The sequence below is a fragment of the Leptonotus elevatus genome, chromosome 2 (genome assembly GCF_054856555.1).
Source record: "Leptonotus elevatus isolate MCC_2025b chromosome 2, RoL_Lele_1.0, whole genome shotgun sequence".
Lineage (NCBI taxonomy): Eukaryota > Metazoa > Chordata > Actinopteri > Syngnathiformes > Syngnathidae > Leptonotus > Leptonotus elevatus.
This window is the reverse complement of record NC_141240.1, coordinates 13389514-13410243: the sequence shown is the minus strand read 5'-3', so window position 1 is coordinate 13410243 and position 20730 is coordinate 13389514. Positions and strand designations below refer to the sequence as shown.

At 37.8% G+C, this 20730-nt stretch overlaps 1 protein-coding gene across 2 annotated transcripts in view; it reads right to left on the bottom strand.

The window, feature by feature from the left end:
• The window catches only part of LOC147178498 (plexin-A1-like), a 221003-nt gene that overhangs the window by 85255 nt on the left and 115018 nt on the right, over positions 1-20730 (bottom strand). For both annotated transcript variants that reach the window (XM_086067345.1, XM_086067346.1), the window contains exons 5-8: positions 10216-10316; positions 8354-8477; positions 5156-5309; positions 4678-4777 (exon numbers count right to left, since the gene is read on the bottom strand). In XM_086067345.1, the coding sequence (XP_085923471.1) occupies positions 4678-4777; positions 5156-5309; positions 8354-8477; positions 10216-10316 (479 nt within the window). The remainder of the gene's footprint in view (positions 1-4677; positions 4778-5155; positions 5310-8353; positions 8478-10215; positions 10317-20730) is intronic.

The following is a 20730-nucleotide window of genomic DNA, read 5'->3' as shown; positions in this document are numbered from 1 at the left end:
GATTATTTGTTACGTGAGCCCTGAACATTTTATGTCATTTTCAGTCAACAGCAAGTAGTAAAATGCAAAAGGTATTAGTTTCACTACTTCGTGGTTCACTGAGTGCGGATTCTGTCTATTGAGGATTTCTATTTGATTCCATTCATGCTGCTATGTTTGTCCTTTTTCGTAATATTTGACTAAATAAAAACAGCTCTTTCTTTCATTCATCATAATCTATTACATTTTTAAACAAAATATAGAATATTTGGTAAATTAAGAAATGTGTACCATGATAAGTAAAAACATTTTTGACATTTTTCTTCTTTTAATTCTCAGACCACAGTTACTCATGCACAGTAAGGCCAATGACGTGTGTCACTATTGCACTATTGTGTTTTGTTGTGACGTCTTTTGTTTTAAAATTTTAATTAGAGCTGTCAAACAATTATTATTTTTTGGAAATCTGATTAATCACATCTTAGAATTCTGATTTATCACGATTAATCACTTAATTAAAAAGGCTTTTTATCAAAAATAATTTTGAAGAGCACCTGTTGTATGTTAATTCTTTCGACATTTAATATTATGTGGACGTCTTCAACATTTTTTGATCCACTGCATGCTCTCATCCTCTTTTTCTAATCGGTTAATTACTTGCATAATTAAAAAAACAAAAACAAAACAAAAAAAAGTAGTATGACGTGCACAAATATTCTGAATGTCATATTAAATACTTAACTTCAGGGGTGGCCAAGTTCAGTCCTCGAGAGCCCCTATCCAGCCTGTTTTCCATGTTTCTCACCACTAACACACCTGATTCATGATCAGGATCGTTATCAGGCTTCTGCAAAGCTTGTTGATGAGCTGATCATTAGATTCAGCTGCGCTGAAGGAGGGAGACATGGAAAACAGGCTGGATAGGGGCTCTCGAAGACCGAACTTGGCCACCCCTGCTTTACTTTAAGTAGTTATGTTTATTGCTCAAACACAACTTACATTTAACGTAACCATCCGCTGTCAAGCTAAAGAATCATCTGCGGTCAACATTAATAGTGTGATTAATCTGCGCTAATACATGATTAATGCGGTAATTTTATTGTGATTATTTAATTAGTCGACACTTTAACTTTGACAGCACTAATTTCAATATTAACACATTAACTTATTTTTTACACTTGTATGACAGTAAATAATGTAAAAAAAAAAGTTGGCATCTAACCTCATTATTATCATCATTAAATGTAACAACTTTTTTTTAAAACACTTTAATCACTGTTAAATTATTTATAATGTAAATGTATAATGTCCTTTTTTTGGTGCTTTTTGCAAGCACTATATAAATGCAGATGACTTGACTTAGATGCTGGTTGGGTAAATACATCCATCCATCCATCCATTTTCTTAACTGCTTTTCCTCACAAGGGTCGCGGGGGGCGCTGGAGCCTATCCCAGCTGGCTTCGGGCAGTAGGCGGGGTACACCCTGAACTGGTTGCCAGCCAATCACAGGGCACACAGAGACGAACAACCATCCACACTCACAATCACACCTATGGACAATTTGGAGTGTTCAATTAACTCGATCTCACGTTCTAACCAGTCTCCCACCGTGCCTCCTGGGTAAATACAGTATATTTAAATTATATTATTTCCTTTGGGAATTTTCTCTTCTTCTGAATTTTGATTTAAAAAACTAAGGTTAACGCTTGTGGTGTACTTTCCAGCTCACCCGTGAAGACAAACTGAGGACACACACATCCAGGCAAGCAAGAAGAGTTGCCAGAGTGAAATGACTCACAAACAATGACAGACTGACCTAAGATTAGGGTGCAGGTGCTTTGCTCAAAGACATCTTGACTGACTAGCATTTCTCACACAACTATTTACCTTTTTTTTTGGTCTTGTTCCAAAGCCCAGGTTTTCAGCTACTGCCATCCCAAATTCAAAAGACCAGAATCGGTAGGACAGTTATACAATTTTTTCTCTTTTTCTTCTTTCTCTAAAAGGGAATTTCCTACTCATCCCAGTCTTTCCCTCTGAGCACTCACAATTGTTTTTCTGTCCTCCTTTTAAAACATGCAATATTGCTCCTCCCGCATGCTAAATTAAACAATTTACACAAAGCCTCTTGTTAATACAAATGTTTAATATTGGAAAAGACTGTGCAAATAGCCAGCAGCATTCTTTGCTGTGCCAACTTAGTGCCTTCTGCCTCTTTGAGGGCCTTCTGACTGAGCGCGCACCTGTTTGTGTGCATTGTGAAATGTGTGTAGCTCCAGTTTGTCTTGTGTGAGTCCGCGCACGAGCCCCACCGGGTTGCTTGCCCTCGGGCTGCTCCGCATCTGAGCCTGATGCACGCGCGCGCCTGCCGTTGCGCGTCAGCTGTTGTGCGTCTGCTCTTGTGCGCTCTCATCCTGCAACATGCCCATGGGGGGCAACTCCATTATCTACCACTGAGCGCTGCGGCCTCTGTGCCAGGCTTCCTACAGGCGAGGTCAAAGATTAAAAGTAGCAAGCTGATACTAGAGGGAGGGGAGCGGTGGGGGGAGTGTATAATATGTGGTTCTATGTTACAGCTGCTGAGGTAGTGACTTCACTGTAGGTTAACGAAGCCACGGGAAGTCTGAGGGGCTAGTATCAAATGAGAAAAAAAATGCTTCTATAGAAATGCTTTTTATTGTTGTTTTTTTGGCGAACAAAAAAAGGCTACAAACCAACAAAACAGACCAACGATTCAGCTCGGCCTAGAGGCCCGGACGAGAGGCCCAGGTGATCCCTCTTACCAAGCCCACTCCATTATTCTGCACAGACAGACCAGCTAGAGCTAATTAACGGCCAATTACTATGCAGATATATGCAGGGCCAAGAGCAGAGTGCAGGCAATGAAATAGGCTTGATGAACGAGAGAGGGACAAGAAAAGTGAAGAGTGGAGAGGATGGCTAAGAGGGGTCGTGGTCAGGAAAAGAAATCATGAAATGAGGGAAAGGGTGGAAAAGGCAGGAATGAAATTATGAGTATCTGAAGGAATGGAGGGATGGAGAAGAAAAAGAGCACACACAATTCAGAAAATTCAGAAAAGGATCAATATATTTACATACACACGTATGTGTTCTTTTTTTGTGGGGGATTCTATTAATCTTGCTTTTGGGGGGGGGGGTATGAAAGTGTATCAGGGTGATTATAATATGGCTCTATTTGAAAATGTGCCATCTGTGTAGGAGGTAAAAAAAATGTATGCACCCCCCCCCCACACACACACACACAGTGTGTTTTTAAGCACATTTACAAGATGTACATGATTGCTTTGTTCATTGCTCATGATCTGCTGCTGGTCCTTTTTCTTTTTATTATCATTTTTTTGTGGTTTATTTTTTCTTTTCTGTGTAATTTTGTTTTTATTTTATTTACATGAGCCTGTCAAAGACATCATTCTGTCAGCCCATGGTTTCAGACGAATAAAGTTTATCTTCTAGTCTTGGTCAAAAGGGAAAACAAAAATAAGCTGCTCATACTTTGCACATGAATTCCTTGCATTGGCGCATTACACAGTGAAGGATGCCATAACTAAACTACAGTGGAAGTCACACGCTGGAGCAGCCTGGAGTCATTACATTATTTCATGAAATGTTATTCTTTTTTATTTAACATTTAGCTAGCAGGTTCGTTCAAATAAGACCATGAAAATTTACTACCAGTCTCTGGTCCACTGCAGAATTCCCTTCGGGGTTCCAAAAACTTCTATATCACACCAAAAACAAGTTACTTGATTGTATAGATTTTTTATTTTTTTTGTTTCTATTAAACTTGCACTGGTAAGTAAATTTATTTAGTTGGCATGCACTTGCTATTCTAATAGTCTGTCACTCTCAAATTGGCTTTGTCATCCAAAAAAGGCATTCATTTTGTATGGGAGATGTACATATAGATCAGGGAGCATTTATTGCCAAAGAACATGCTACCCAAGCTTGACCGCAAGTCTTATTTTTTTAGGGTTTGGGATTGATTTATCACTTCACCTATCAGTAGTCTTATAATTGCATGAAATGTAATTAAGAAATTAAGAAAGGACCTGAATCCCAATCATGAATAATCAGAGGTCACAAACTGTTCTATTCACTCGTTATCATTATCCATTATTTGCAGGCTCTATTGCTTTACATAAATAATTGCTATGGACTTGGATCAATGCCTTTCACCACTCACCTTCTTGCTGCACAAACCAGACCTTCACTAAGGCCAATAATACCAATTTTAATCAGTGTTACATAGTACACATTTGTGGCTAATACCTCCTGCATATGTCCGAAATGTGTCACTTGGATTTGTATTTTTTCACAGAGAATGTTTTCGCATCAACATTATTTTCTGAATCAGTTTGTGGGTTTGCAATCTTGGACTTAATACAATGAGCTGCTTGAGCTGTATGAGAAGGTGCTGCCTGCATATATGATAGACCAAAGACATGTCGGGTAACGGCAACAGTTCAGGTGACTACCACCTGCCATTTATAGTAAAACTTGATGATGATTATTATTATATGTGAATATTTGGAGCAGTTTGGTTTGCTTTTGTCACCACATCAGAACTGTGTTGGGTACATGGAGCTATGCCAAGACCACCTCTAATGCAGAATTTTGGTCCGTACCCGAGTTTGAATACTGTGAAAAATAAAATAAAAAATCTAACTGCAACTTACGATCGGTGGACGCTGCAGTTGTAGAAGACAAAGTCCACACTGGCAAAGGTCTTCCCTGTCTCCTTTGACCTCAGATGCAGTTTTATTACACGCCGGTCACCTACGAGTCAGAGTTGGAGAAATAGTCACGCGTTTTATGACATGCTCAGTTAACAATATTCCTTTATTACATTTGACATTTGCACTTCAGTAAGTGTGTGCGAATTGTTTCATGAACCTTTCATTAATGTCAAATCCAAGTCAATATATTTGGAAATGTTAACTGTCTCATTGTACACAGTATGTGTCCACTTTTGCGTAGTTGACATTTTGTGTTTCTGCTCTAAAGATTACAGCTGAATCAATAGGCTTTCTGTTTACCTATTTATATTCCTATGTAGTGATTATTCAGTCTGATCCAAAAAGAAGGGGCGGCAAGAATATTAAAGCATATATATCCTTAAACAAAATATTTATAAAAATCTAATTGGAACACTACCTTGGTTGTGTGTGATGGGAGCCACCTCTTTTGCAGAGGGGGACAAGCAGAAGATCCGGCCACCATAGATGCGTCCTTCTGTTTCTACGAAGTCTCCAAAAGAGCAGTTTACCCCAGCAGACAGACTGGGCACATTTTGGGTCTGAAGTACCAACTGGGAGGAGGAAATGTTAGGGTAAAAAATACAATTAAACATGCATTGAGCAAAGTTATCTTTGAAGACGAAAGACTTCCAGAAACCCCTGACAAGTTAGAGTATTTAGGTCCTTGAACCTTGTGGTTTTGTATAGACCGAGTTTTGTGACCCTAACCGTAGTCTACACTGTTGTTTGGTTAGGAAAATAATAAACACAGAGAGTCTCTGACACAAACACTTTTTCAGCTTGTTGAAAGTTTTTTTTTTGTCAGTTGGATTTGAATGTGCCCTATTGGCTCCTCCTAACTCTTACTGAAGTGATTTGTCTTTTTTTTTTATGTGAATTCCAAAACTTGATTTCACAGACGTATATATTTTCATTGGTGACAGTAAATGGTTGCATTCCAGTACACAACTTCTTAAAGTGTTTTTTGGGGTTTTGTCAACTGGAAGATACCAATTCACCTAATAACATTCTAATTTCAGTCAGTTCATGATAAATTCTGGTCTACATTAAACACCTTTTTTGTTGTTACTTTTGAAGACACTGATTGGATCATTCATTTTCTTTTCCTCTTACTCTGTACTTCATGAAAAAAATACAAACAAGCAAAACACTCAGTTCTATCCAAGGTTACTTTCCTTAACAAAACAAAATAAAAATTAAAGTACTGAAAAAAGATAACTTGTATGGCATTGTCTGTTTACAAACTTAATTACAACAAACTGTAATCATGGAGATAATGGCTTTCATTTTTTTTTCACCCCAAATTTCCTCAATTTAGTTTGGAGTACATTAGCTGTTTTGGTTGTTTTTTAATGTCTGACCATCATGTTACAAGTTGACAATGTGGTCTAAAGAAAAAAAAAAGAAATCTCTAGCTGATGATGGTGAGAGTTGAGGGATAATGACAGAACCCCATTTGTGATTTCTCTAATTATGCCAAGCAAGCAAATGCCTTGGTGTCTTGTCCTAGAAGCAGGTCACATGTGTGGCATACTGCTCAAGTGGAAAACTCCAAAAATCTCAAAAGTACACCAAAGAAGTTTGAGGCTCTGGTGGAATACCACTCTGCAATGTCTGCACCCATTTTCTAATGGAGATGCAAAATCCCAGTCAGGCAGTGAGTCCTCCATGACCGTATTGGATGTTTTCCACTGGCAACAAAATAGTTGCTGGTCAGTCAACACGCAGAAATTCCATATTCAGAAGGACGCGTTGTGACACCATTTCACATTGTATTGATCAGACATTTGACGCATGGGACATAGGAGAAGACAAAGTGCTGCTCGTTTGGACAAATAACGGCAACAACATTGTCAATGCTGTGCAACTTCTCAAGCACAGAAACAGAGAGCTAAGTGGGGAGTCAGCAGATGCTTCTCAGGGACGACGTGCTGGACATGGGAAGGATGAACTGTGGATCGAGTCAGATGAGGGGTGCATGGAGGGTGGAGAACTTGGTGAATGACACATACAGTGGATATAAAAAAGTCTATACACCCACGTTCATATGGCAGATTTTTGTGATTTGGAAAACATAATCTGAGATAAATCGTTTCAACTTCTACATAAATGTGAAAACAGAAATGAAACCTTTTCAAGAGGGGAGTAAAATTAATTGAGATAATATGGTTGCACAAGTATGTTCATCCTCTGTCTGTGTTCAGAATTAACCAGTCACATTCAATTAAAATATTTATTTACCTGGTTGATGTGGTTTTTACTCCAGAACCTAATCATAGTGTCGATAAGTCAGTATGTCCCCTTTATCTTCATACACAATTGTAAGCCGTCATCTTTCAGGCTAATTGAGCAATGTTCATTTTTAACATAGTTCATGTAGCACCTAACATTAAACGTTCTGTTTTCAAAAGAAACATTTATTTTCTTGGATTTAGCCATAGTTTATTTACTGACAATCAAATAGCTCCATAAATCTTGGGGATGGTTGTGAGTTGTGACGCATATTTAGTGGCAAATTAATAAATACTAACCATATGTTTTATTTTAACGTTACAAGAGCACCATCATTTTCAAATGTGGAATGACGTTTGAAAATGAGCAAACTAAAAAAAAAAAGGAAATTGAAATCAGATACTCATTATTTATTTTCCAATGCAACAGAGAGCGACAGCAGAGGGTTCAATGAGCCTAATGTTCTGGAGCCGCGGGTTGCCAACCCCTGTGCTAGAATATCACTAACACTGACTGGTATTTAGAACTGTTCATAATTGTCTTCGCCTTGACTAACGCCCAAAGTATGATGCAGCCACAACCATGCTTTTGTCGGTATCATGTTCTCATTGGTGAAGAGCCATGTTGCATTTGCACCAAACATATCATGCTTATTATACTGTGGCAAAAAGTTCAACGTTGGTTTCACAATTTTACAGAAACACATTTGAAATCTCCCAAATGCTTGTGGAAAATGTGCTATGGTTCAATGAAATCAAAGATGAATTCCAAAACTATTTTTAGGTCCTGTCATTGAACTTCTGTTTGGAGCAATGGCTAGTCTATGACTATGAAGTAGCAGCATAGTTTTAATTTGTGGTCATTAATGTTATGCATCATTCATTTTACAGAATGTTTTCACCTGCATTACCAATATGACTACTAACAAAATCAATTTGATGTAATGTGAGAATGAAGTTAATGTGACACAGAACAATTCCTAACAAGAATTTCATAAGATTATGTACCACAAATGAATACACTGAAATTCCAAGACAACAGATTTAATTTTTGTTTTTATTAATGAATGATTTCACTCACCCTAGCCTCCAACAGTCACCCTTCTCAAATCATGACAAAGGACTGTGTTTTTAGCAAGCAAATCACCATATATGAGAGGTGTTTAATGCAGGGCTCGGTTTTGAGTGCATTACTGATTTCTTGCATGCAATAATGTGCATTATTTTGTGAATGTTTTCTTACTAAATTCACATAAAAGCATGTTGCCTACAGCTATAATATATATACATATATATATATATATATATATGTATGTGTGTGTGTGTTTTCACAACCCCACAGATACTGCTACACAACATTATACCTGCACTTCTGACATGGTGACCGAGATGGTGTCGGGTTGAACAGACAGTCGGACACACTGATCCACTCGAGTTGTGAAACGCTGTGGTTCCTCCGCACGCTCACAGTGGTCTTTTCTCGAACATCTATGAGAGAAGAATGAAACGTGTGCTTCTTCATGAACTGAAAGCCAATCGTATGGCAATGGTGAGAGATTATGTTCAAAATAAATGTAGTGAGTTCATAAGAATAGGACAAACACAAGAGGCATAACTTCAAAGGTTTCGGATAGCTTAAGTAGATTGACAAATATTTGAAAGGACACAGACCTTTTTCAAAAAAAATTAATATCCTTGAAAAGTTGAATTCCATTAAAAAAGTTAAATTTTAATAGATTATAGATTCAGGGCTCACAATTTAAGTGATTTAAAGTATTTATTTGTTTATTTTTACACAATTTAGGCTTCCAGCTCATAAAACCCACGAAAAGGGATTTCAAAAAATTAACCCAGGTTTTCTTGATGCTTGCTGTCAGCTCTTTGTTTTTGGGTCTGATGGCTCTCACTTCCCTCTTGATAATACTGTATTACAAATGAGGGCCACCAGACCCCCCCAAAAAAGAGCTGACAGCAAGCATCAAGAAAGCCTGGCCTTCCAGGACCCCCAGGCAATGCCACGGCGCATCGAGGCAGTGATTAAGGCAAAGGGATTCCCAACCAACTACTGAAGACTGACATATTGCTTTGAAAATAACATCAATCCATCCATTCTTTGTTTTTTTCCCCAATGCAAAACTCTGGGAAGTATGGTGATTTCCTCACAGTATTCAATTTTTATGGAATACTGTTTTTGTGGGTTTTATGAGCTGGGCTAGGAGCCCAAATTATGTAAATATAAACAAATAAATACTTGATATCACCGAAATTGTGGACTCTAAATCTATTATTATCTTTGAAAGTTTGACTTTTTGATTGGATTTATGGAACTAATTCAACTTTTCGAGGATATTTTTATTTTTTGAAAAGGGTCTGCATATTAAAGTTATAACACAGTATGGTTTGAAATATATGTCATTTTAATAGACAACTGGAAGAAAAAAAACATGGAGCATAGCATGAGTTCGCATTCAACCCAATATTACAAATTGAGGTGGACGCAGTGGACTTTACAGCCTAATTTACTATTGGTGTTATACAAATGCAGCATTTACCACCCCTGCATAAAGGTCTAATGGGTAGTAGCCTACTCCAACTTCCAAGTATAGGGCCACTTAATTGGGGTTACATTGCAAAAGAGCAGAGGAAATGGCTGGCCACAAATGTTCTCAAATCATATTACAAGTCAATGCAGTTAGGTTTAGCATGCTTGCTCTGATATGTACCGTATTTTTTTGCACTATAAGGCGCATCGGATTATAAGCCGCACCTTAAATGAATGGCCTATTTAAAAACTTTTTCCAAGGCATTATAAGGCGCAAAGAATAGAAGCTACTGTAGTGGCTGGGGTTGCGTTAAGCATCCACTAGATGGCGCTTACTTAACCAATATTGATCCACATAGAAGGCGCATTGGATTATAAAGTGCACTGTCGGCTTTTGAGAAAATTAAAGGCCTTTAGGTGCGCCTTATAGTGCAGGGTTTGTGACAACATAAATTGAAATTCATTCACTAGCATCTTTTTTTTGCTTTTGTTGTGGCCTGTGCAGTAAACAACTTCAGAGAAAATGTACATCAACAGTTCATCAGCATGGGTGATGCTTTAATCAATAATGATAAACAGTACAGTACATACAATGTTGGTTAATGGCATATTAATAACTGAAATTAGGATTGATCAAATGGCATATTACATTAGAGACAAATCCTTGTCGATGAATACACTTACATGTTGTGCAGCACACACCAGCCGCAGTGAGGGTCCCCTGATCCCAGACAAGCTCCACAGGACGTGTACTGCTCACAGCTCTCCACTGGTACGCGTGTAACCTGGAAGTAAGATATACACTTCTGATGTAAAACATCACAAAACTTTAACTTTTTATATCAAGTGTAAAACGGATATGCCCGACAGGGGTTCGTGCCTGAAAAGTGAGATTAAAGGAACAAATCCACTGTGACTATCAAAGATAAACGGTTGTGGAGGCTGCCGCTTACAACATTTTACCACTGCATATTTGTAAAGTAAGCTAGAGGGGGAGACCTGCTGACTCCAACTTATGTAAACATGAAAACACATTGATTAAAATCAGATGCTTAACATCGTATATCTCTGTCGTATTCAGCATTCAAATATAATCATATTCAAATATAACTTATTTTACAGAACATAGAACATGTTTTTAGAAGTACTAGATAAGGTAATGCCAACAAAGCTGTTAAGATGCAAGATGGTGACACATTTAGATTTTTGTGCTGGTGCAAGCTGACCTTGCCAGCCAGATTGATAATTGCGTTTCACTTGAGGGAATTCTTCACATTATCAATCTGGTACTACACTAGGCAGACCCGTTCGGGAAAGGCGGGTCTTGCTGTACAATACTTGAAGCTGATTTGATGATACTGCATCTTTGCGCATTTTGTTTTGACCAATCAAGGCAACGGATGAAAATTTCGTCTTCCGTCTCGTCTTAGGGAGGAGCGGGGGTTGGGGAGTGGGGCACGAACATCTTTACCAGATAAAAATGCACGGAACTCCTCTCGCTGTTTAAATTCAACACGGAAATGGTAAGCAATTCTGCGAGAACATAATTAATTGCAGCATCCATTCGTCTGTTAGGTTTGTTCCCCCCCGCCATCGGCGCTTATTGGTTTCGTCTAGGGATTTGCGATAATATCGGTGACCGATAATTATCGGCAATTATCGACCAATTTGACGTCAAACAGATAAAACAGATAATGAAGAAATCCGCCTATAATAATAGACATGCCACATTGGTCCGACTGTTATGTTTGTGTCTCAAGTTGTGCCCAACACATCAACCCTTCCCCTCTTCTATGGTTGTGTCGCATATTCGTGATGTCATAATGTGCACGACCTCGTGTTCACAGAAGATGTATCATGGCGACATGGCAGTCGGCAGTGTGGGCTTTCTTTTCTGTGTTGCATTTTTAAAACATGACTGTTTTGTTTTAGCAAACGCAAAATGAGTTACTAGTTGTCTTTGAAGCAGAGATATCAATAAAATGTAGCTTCATGGTGCTTAACACAATGTATTTAATGTGTTAGACTTATTGAAAGATTTTAAAGTACATTTGTATTCAAGTTAATTTTGCAAATAATTATCGGCTTACTTATCGGTTGTCGACATCGGCACTTTCTAAATTTCTGGTTTATCGGTATTGGTTGAAAATAGCATTATCGTGCATCCCTAGTTTCATCCTGCCTAAACAACGCCTGATTGGTCCGATTTAGAAAAGATCGGCTGCAAACATATCAGCGGGAGTGGTACAAGATTTATTCTTTGGAGTTTGTGAAGTCACAAATACCGCGAGAATTCATCTTGCTGGCAAGGTTAGGTGCAAGCCTCATTTAGCGTGTTAGGGAATTTGACAGGCGTTCTGACGTACCAGAAGTATTTTCCTTGATAAGCCCCGAGCACAGTACAGTAATTTGCTGTATAATTAGCAGTAAAATACTGTAAATTTTACCGCAACTATGTTTTGGTACGCATTTATGTGGATTATAGGGAAATACTGTAAAGATTGTTGGATTTGGGCGGGTATCTCTATAATAGAATAAGCGAATAGCGGACTCTGTATTGTCACCTGAGCAAGGACAAAAATTCACAGAATTGGTGAGTAATATTTAAGCGCAAGGGCAGTCTGCATCGTTTTCACATCGTAATTCTCCAATAAACAGGCAACATTACAGCTAACATTCATTTATGCACTCGGCTAAGGAACGAGGGTTGATTTTAGAACGAGGGCGGCATGGTGGTTGATTGGTTAGCACGTCCGCCTCCCAGTGCTGAGGGCGTGAGATCGAGTCCAGGCTTCGGCCTTCCTGGGTGGCGTTTGCATGTTCTCCCCGTGCCTATGTGGGTTTTTCTACAGGTGCACCGGTCTCCTACCACTTTCCAAAGACATGCATGGCCAGTTAATTGAGCGCTCTAAATTGTCACTATGTGTGATTGTGAGTGTGGATGGTTGTTCGTCTCTGTGTGTCCTGTGATTGGCTGGCAACCAGTTCAGGGTGTACCCCGCCAGCTGGGATAAGCTCCAGCAACCTTCTTGAGGAATAAGTGGTGAAGAAAATGGTTGGATGGATTTTACGACATACTGTATTTGTGTAAAAACTAAAGTTGTCAGTAAATTACGTGGAATACAGTTGTAAACTACATTACAGTGAATTGCTGTAAAAGTAAATACAGTAAGTAACTGTAATTTATATTTAGTAAATACAGTACTGAGATTTTACAAGAATTAGCTGGCAAATTTAGTTAATCTTGAAGACCATTTAGAATGCCCAAATCAAATAAAGGCAAACATCTGACCTGCAGTCAGTTATTTAAATGAATCCTACACTTTTATAAGGCAATCATCTACGTATACACAACACTCACATTAAGAAGAAAATATTGACTCAATACACACGGATGGTGTACTAAACAATGCTCTAGCACACCAAACCATTCAGATAGACATCACACATTATCCATTTCGTCAAGCAGATCTTGACTGTCTGGCATCTGTGTGTCTGCAAGTCTACGATAAGATGAAGGTTGAACGATTTCTGTGAGGAGCCCCGAGATCTTGGGTATTAACAAGGATGTCATATAAAGCTGCGTAAATAGACCTGTCTCTCAAACAGCAGCCAAATAAATGTCCCCAAAGGCAGACACATAGAGAGGCTTTGCTTTAGGGAAGTCAAGTAGTCTTTGCCTTGTAACATGTTATGATATCTAAGATTTCACACCTTCTAATGATTTGTATTACAAAGTTCCCCCCTTAGACGAATTGTTCACATGGTGCGGTCTTAAACATAACTCAATATTATTTCTATGTTTGTGCGCTTTTCCCTAAACTTAATGTTTGACTAAAAACGTCAACAACAGGAGGAAATATTGTGATGAAATTCAATAATGGAGGTTGTTGCTCTACTTTGACTCTTTGACATCTCGTCCTTTATTAACAAATTAATTTGGACATGAATATGAGTTTGTTTTTTTCTCAGATATAAAAAAAAAGACAAAATATTTAGGGAAGTTAAGCTGTGGTATCAAAAGAACTTAAATACAATATTGCACTCAGTCCCGATTTCTCTCATTTTATATTGATAACAATGGTGGTCATATCACGCTATTGTTAGGTACAACTGCACACTACAATGTGATCAACTATGGGAGCTGTATCAAATAAGAGGAATACAAAAATAATAATTAAGTCAGAGTTTATAACATAAGTGCTTGTTTACGTAAACATATTTCTTGTATTCAGTTTTTTCTTATGTATGGAAAAGAAAAAAATATCAGAAAAACCTCTCGGGAATGCTTAGATTTGAATATAATACATCTATAATTGTACAACTACAACCAGTGAAAGACAATATATTGTAGTTTTTAAATCTGGAATTTCCTGTAACATAATTTCATTTCATTCACCTAAAATAGAGCAAGAAAAAAAAAGAAAGAAACGAAAACCTTTGTGACAAACAGATGGTACGTTTTTCCAAATACTGTATTATGCTACTTCACATAACACCCATTGACAGCTTTCAGACAAACAACACATATCACAACTAAATGCCACTAATGCATCTATCTTTTCATTCTCATACTGAACAGTATGGACACAATAGCTTACAGCAGATTCATAGTGACCCATGCCTGATAACTATTATAATGCAACCATTACCAACATGTCCCTTTTCACAGTACACCAAATGGCACCAGATTACTGTCATTACTTGGCGCCTGGACAAATACCATGTTAGTATTACAGTGTGAAATAGGGAGGAAAGAGAAAAAAAAACATGTCACATTCACGCACAATACCAAAAAGAAAGAGCATGGAATACAATGAGATTTAGTGGCTGGGTGGTGAATGATGAAATGGTTCTTTCATTGAGTCTGAGAAAACACATAATAGGATGGGAAAGTGTGAGCCTTGTGTCTTACAGAGTAAATATGAATCACCATTGTTGAATCAAATATGGCATTTCCATCCCAGGCCTATTTGCTACAGCAAAGACATTCATTTGCGGGCAGCGGAAGAAAGAGAGTGAAAAGAAAATGAGGATTAGAAGATCAGGTAGCCGTGGATATAGAGAATGACAACACTGGTGCGAGAAACATCCTGCAGCAGCTTGAGATCTCTGATAATTATTTGATATACAAAACAGCTTCACATGAGCCTCGCTTGTTTGGGTTATGATAGAGCGGTAATTGTTGCAGCGGTAGATGGGAGGAAGGGGAGGAGCAATGAATGGATGCACCAGTGGATGGTTGGCAAAGACACATGAGACAAATCTAGAGTCCATGCTGTCCAGCTATAGGCCAAAATATAATTGCTCCATCTGCACTATAACAAACTGATGAATGGTTTCTGTGAGGGAACACCAACATCAAGAATTTCATACAAAAAAACACAACAGACTGTAGGATAGTTTTTCGAATGCAGAAAAACAACATAATACGAGAAATGCCATAAAATGTTTGTTGTTAATTAGCTATATATACTGTTGTATATATATATAGTGTATTCCCATATAGTGGCTGGCACGTTCATTTAGTTAGCTGTGTGTACTACCTGTGACGAGGCAACTATTAATGACAAGGTGTTCATTAGGGGGGAAGGCAATTAACTTAACTACATGCATTAAAGTAAAGCATTTAATAAATGTTTGTGTATGACATTCAGAACATTTGTTCATGTTAAACTATTGGGTCTTTTTTTTTTCATTTTAAATTATGCAAGTACTTAGCTGATTAGAACAAGAGGAGGATGAGTGTATTCAGTGGATCAAAAAATGATGAAGACATCCTCATAACATTAAATGTCAAAAGAATTAACCCATAACAGGTGCTCTTCAAATTTGGCGGGAATTTTCTGGGGATTAATTTAACCCCTTCTGACCCGCAGATGGTCCCAGTGGACATGACATATTTGCGCGTCTAAACCAATAAAACGCTGAATTTGGATGATGTCAACACTCCTGGTTCATGATTGGATCTTAACTAACCAATCACAATCACAAGTTAATTTGCATAATGTTTGTGTTAAAAATGTTGGATATAATTTACAACACGTTACAGCCATATTATCCTGGCATCCACTATAACAACTAAAAAACATGAAATAACCCCACCAAAAAAATTACATGTTGTTCTTAAATGGGAAAAGAGTCAAAATCAGTATATATATATATATATATATATATATATATATATATATATATATATATATATATATATATATATATATATTTAAAAAAAATGCCCAGCAGTTACTATGTCTTTCATGATGAGCTAATATGCTTTTGTAGTCATTATGTGTTATGGATGTTATACGCTTATGCATTTACTAGTACTACTAGTTATGTCCCTTATGATGATAATGATGTTTTAGCTGTATTACCCACTTTTAGTTTGCCAACTTTTATGCAGTTACTATGTTTGTTGTGATAATAACGTTGTCCGTTTCTATACAGTGCCTATGTGCCTATCTTAGTTTGTCCAGCTCCAGTCATTCTTATTTTATCCTTTAGGTTTTTATTATGTCACAAAGAATTGTGCAATCGCCTAGCGAACGTTACTGAATGACACTTTTGTCAGTACGTGAAGGTTCCTTAGCTGAGGTTTACTCTCGGGATGTTGATTTTTCTTCCAAGTAAGCTTTCTTCCATGTGTTCTGCATGCAGCCCTGCTTGCTGTGGTTACCTTGTACTTTTGATTTCTACATGCAGCCTGCTCATGTCATGGTTTTGGTTGGGTCTTGTTTGGTTTCATTTCCTTCTGTCATGTTTTGGGTTTTGTTTGAGTTTAATTTACCTTAGTTTCAGTCATGATCTGTGTTTTGTTATATTGTCCTTGTGTGCCTCCCTAGTCTCGTCAAGCATTGTCATGTCCACCTGTGTATGCCTGCCCTTCCTCATGTGTCAACCAATCAGCACCCTCTGCTACTCGTGTCCTGCCCAGGTATGTCTCATTGTGTCAATTAGTGTGAGTGTATTTAGGCCCCGTCCACACGAAAGCCAGTTTCAATGTATCCTCATAAATTTCTTACTGTTTAGGCTGTTCATCCACACGATGGCGCAGGTTCGGAGCTTGAAACCCATCACTTTTGAAACCGAGCTCCAGAGTGGGAAGATTTGCCGTCTGGACACCCTATGCAGGATACTCCTCCAGTGATGACGTAATGGTCGCAGGTCGATGACGACGCATTGTTGCAGATTGATGACGTATGCTGCAATTCTCGCGTGACTGCGCGCGAACCGTCAGTCTGTCAACAACAATGGCCGATAGCCGCGTCGTAGTCGTTTTGTGCAGCCTCCTTAGCTTGCTTCTACTTTTGCAGCAAAATATTTTGCTTCTTTATTCCCAAGTTCAACAAGCGGTGTTGTACTTGACTCACCCGCCATTGTCATTTCTTCGTCTTTTTCTTGTTTTGATACATGCAAAGCCATGTTTGTTCTGTAGATTGCAATAAAGTTAGTTTGTCTTCTTCGCTGATTCTTCTTCTATGCTTTCCGTTAACCCCCTGTGGCTGCGCGACAGCGCCACTCCAGACTTGGCATATACATTACAGTCGTTAAACGTCCTCAGCATCTTCTTTTGGAAACACGCAAGTCCTGAAATGCTTCTGTGTGTACGAGATTTGTTTGAGAAACGAAGCCGCTTTGCTTCCGTCTGGACGGGGCCTTAGTCTCTTGTCTCCTCTTTGTCTGCATTGATTCATTATGATTCCATCCCGTCATGCTGCCGCATTTTTGCCTTGTAGTTAAGGATGGCAGAAATGGTACATTGAAACGATCAAATCATTTGAAACGATTGATTCAAAAAAATAATTTATCTTTTGGAACGTTCGAAACATCTTCCCTCAGCGACATCTGGTGGCCAAGTGTAAAATATTACAATCAAACAGTAGATCAGTGTTGCCAGCTCCGTGTGTCATCACCTAATTTACACAACTGGCAATAGGGCTATAATTGTAATGGACGCCATAAGAGAGAGAAACAACATCATGGGAAACAAAAACTGAATAACCCCACCCCGACAAAATAAGTATAGAAATACAAATGATTGCTGATACTTGGTTTGTTTTTAATTTTGCCTCTCAACATGACTGAAATGCTTTGATGAAACCCCCAGTGATATCACATTTATTTAAAAACAACATTTCAACAGACTACATTTCAAAGGCTTTGTTTTTTTGTTTGTTTTTGCGACAGGGCATCAAGTTTTGACAGAAAGTATTAGAGAGGAAAAAGAATGACCTGCAAAAACATGACACCCGTAGCAGGAACTGAATCTGGGTTACGGACCTTTTTCTCAGCCCATTGAGTGGGTGCGTTACCACTAAGCCAACCGGCGCGTTCGAAGCGTTCAAGAGGATGTTGACATTTTATCATGTAGGGCGATGAATCAGCAGGGCAATTTTACATACGAAGTATACTTAGGTTGGATTTATTTCCGATTCAAGACATTTTAATATAGTGCAATGGTCGGATTTTATTTAATTTTAGAAAAGGCACTTGTTGAAACAATGTGACGTTTGGAGGCGAAAGGCAACTGTCACGTGACATCCTGATTCTGAGACAGATTTAGGAACGCGATTCGAATCACAAGTTCTGCCTGCGTTCCGGTATGTATCAAAACACAGCTTTGATTTTGCCATGACTACTTGTAGATTGTAACAGCTCAAGGCTCTTAGTCACGGTTTCTCCGTCAAGTGTTTTCTTCGAGGCCATATTAATCCAAGCCTGCTCTATGTTGTTACGTTGTATTTTTGTATATTACATTTCCCAACTCCCGTCCATGTCTTGTCTGCGTTTGGGCCCTAAGTCCGCACTTCACGTGACAAGTTTATTTTGTAAGAAAGCTTTTACTGGACCTTAACGTGCACTAATTAAAATACTTTTAATTGTACAATTACACCCTAACACGATAATAACACAATTACTTAAAATGACTTAAACGTGTCATATTTCATTGTGAATTGGCTGGGAAACCTAATGTTGTCCTACTGCCTCATTCTTAAGTGTGCTGGCTCCATTTTGAACGTTCACATAACTTTCCAAGGGTGTCTGATAAACATAATGGATAACATGTGATCTGATTGGGTTCCCCAATTATTAATGTTTCCTTTATTCAATGCACTTTTTTTCTTCTCCCCTCTTCCTTTGTGTTTATGTTCCACAACCATTTGTCTTGTATTTGTCCAATAACACAGAAAAACACGGCAAATGAAGCCATAGATCAAAAGTAGACACGGGCAGAGACAACCGTGGTGGTGGTAGACAAACAAGGAATGGCTGTCTCGTGACGAGAAGATCTCTCCATCATTGTTCCTCCCGGGCCGACATCTTATCAGGTATTAGTTATGTCTGCCCATCAAGCCCACAGTGGGGAAAGTTTGGTCTTTTTTTTTTTTTACCATAAATGATATAATAATAACAATAATAATAATAATAATAATAATAATAATAATAATAATAATAATAATAATAATAATAATAATAATAATAATAATAATAATAATAATAAAGAACTATAGGCTATAAGAAGTGTTCTGGTCCTTTGAACAATTTGTGCTATTAATATTGAAGAAAAATTGCCACCTGAAAAGCTTTTGAAAACAAATCCTCTACAGACTTAGCAGATTGTGACCAAATCCAATAAACTCACTTTGCTTGGCAGAAATAACATCAATTCTACTGTATTATTAAGTATATAAAAGCAATGCAATTACTCAATCTCAGTGTTCTTTCTCTCCTTGTTTCACTTACACACGTCAGCATATTTTCTTGTTCCTATCCTATTCACGTCATTGCTCTCAACTCTATGAAGACTTCTTGCTATCTCGCAGTCTGTCTCTTTGACTGTCTCACAAATCAAATTTTGATCGGCTCTCATCACTCGCTCTTGTACAGCAACCACAGAGTTTGTACGTTTGTACACAAGTGAAGCATGCACCATGATACATTCAATTTTTTTTTAAATTAAAGTTAATGTAAGCTTATTATCATACTTATCATAAACACTTCAATCTACACCGACAAATTGAAGAACACAATAACAAATAAAAAAATACAATGTTAAACGTTACATATGGTTTAGTTGACCTGGACTGATTATTCCTCACCCTTATAGTAGAAGCGTATTCAAAAGACTACAATATATGGCTGCTCTGTGAGAAGTCACTTTCGAAATTATATTACTATCTGCTTTAAGAGCGCTATCTTTATGCAAACTGCTCACACAAAACTGTGTGAGACGGCATTCTCAGACTCAAAACACTAATTAGCCAAGAAGGTCAAGGCCACTTAGAGTAACGTCTGCATCCTCTAATCATTCCACCTGCACACTGCCTTTGTTAGCTTTTTCTTTTTCAAAAACAACTTCAGAGTTGACAAAACACCTAAGACGATGATTTTATTCAGGAATATGATGTAGTTTTCCCTACTGGCCTCTAAATGCAGTAAATGCTGAGTGAATTGAATATGAAGTCTCTCTAATGCAGTGCCAGGCGTAGCATTTCTCCATTGCGCAGTATTGCATGTCCTCCTGTTTCTGAAGGCTAGTCAAATCGATAGACGGAGATGCATCATCAGCCCGTTATGTCACTGTCTGAGCATCCCATGGAAGAAGAGGTGAAGCCATTAGCTGCCAAGAGGTCACCTTGTGAATCGGTTTTACAAGAACAAAGGCATGACCTTCCCTTTTGCGTTAATTAGTTAACTTTTTTTTCTTTTCTTTTTTTACAAATGGGATTTAATTTGGGGAGTTTATTAATGGTAAATATTTTTTATCTACGTGTTTTAAAAGCCTTCAACAAAATATTATGGCAATATTATGTCTCTAGAATGATGCATGAAGTAGATATATGAAACTATATATTGTAGTGATGCACTGAATATTCGGCCACCGAAATTTTTCGGCCGAAATCTATTTTCGTATTTGGACCAAATAAAATTAAAGCTGAAAGAAAATAGCCGAAATAGGCAAGCAAAAAAACGCTGTAAGCAAGCGTCTCTTTTCATTTCATTTTCAGTTTTCTGCTTCGGCCAAATATTTTCATTTCGGTGCATCCCTAATATATATTGTTTAATATGTTACAAAACAACCTCATGAGGAATAAAAATATGTAATAATAGATTGAAATTAGAAGAATACAAAATTGCCATAAATTCCATCCAATTTTAAAGCAACACTAAGTAACTTTCAGTCTATGTTGATTACGG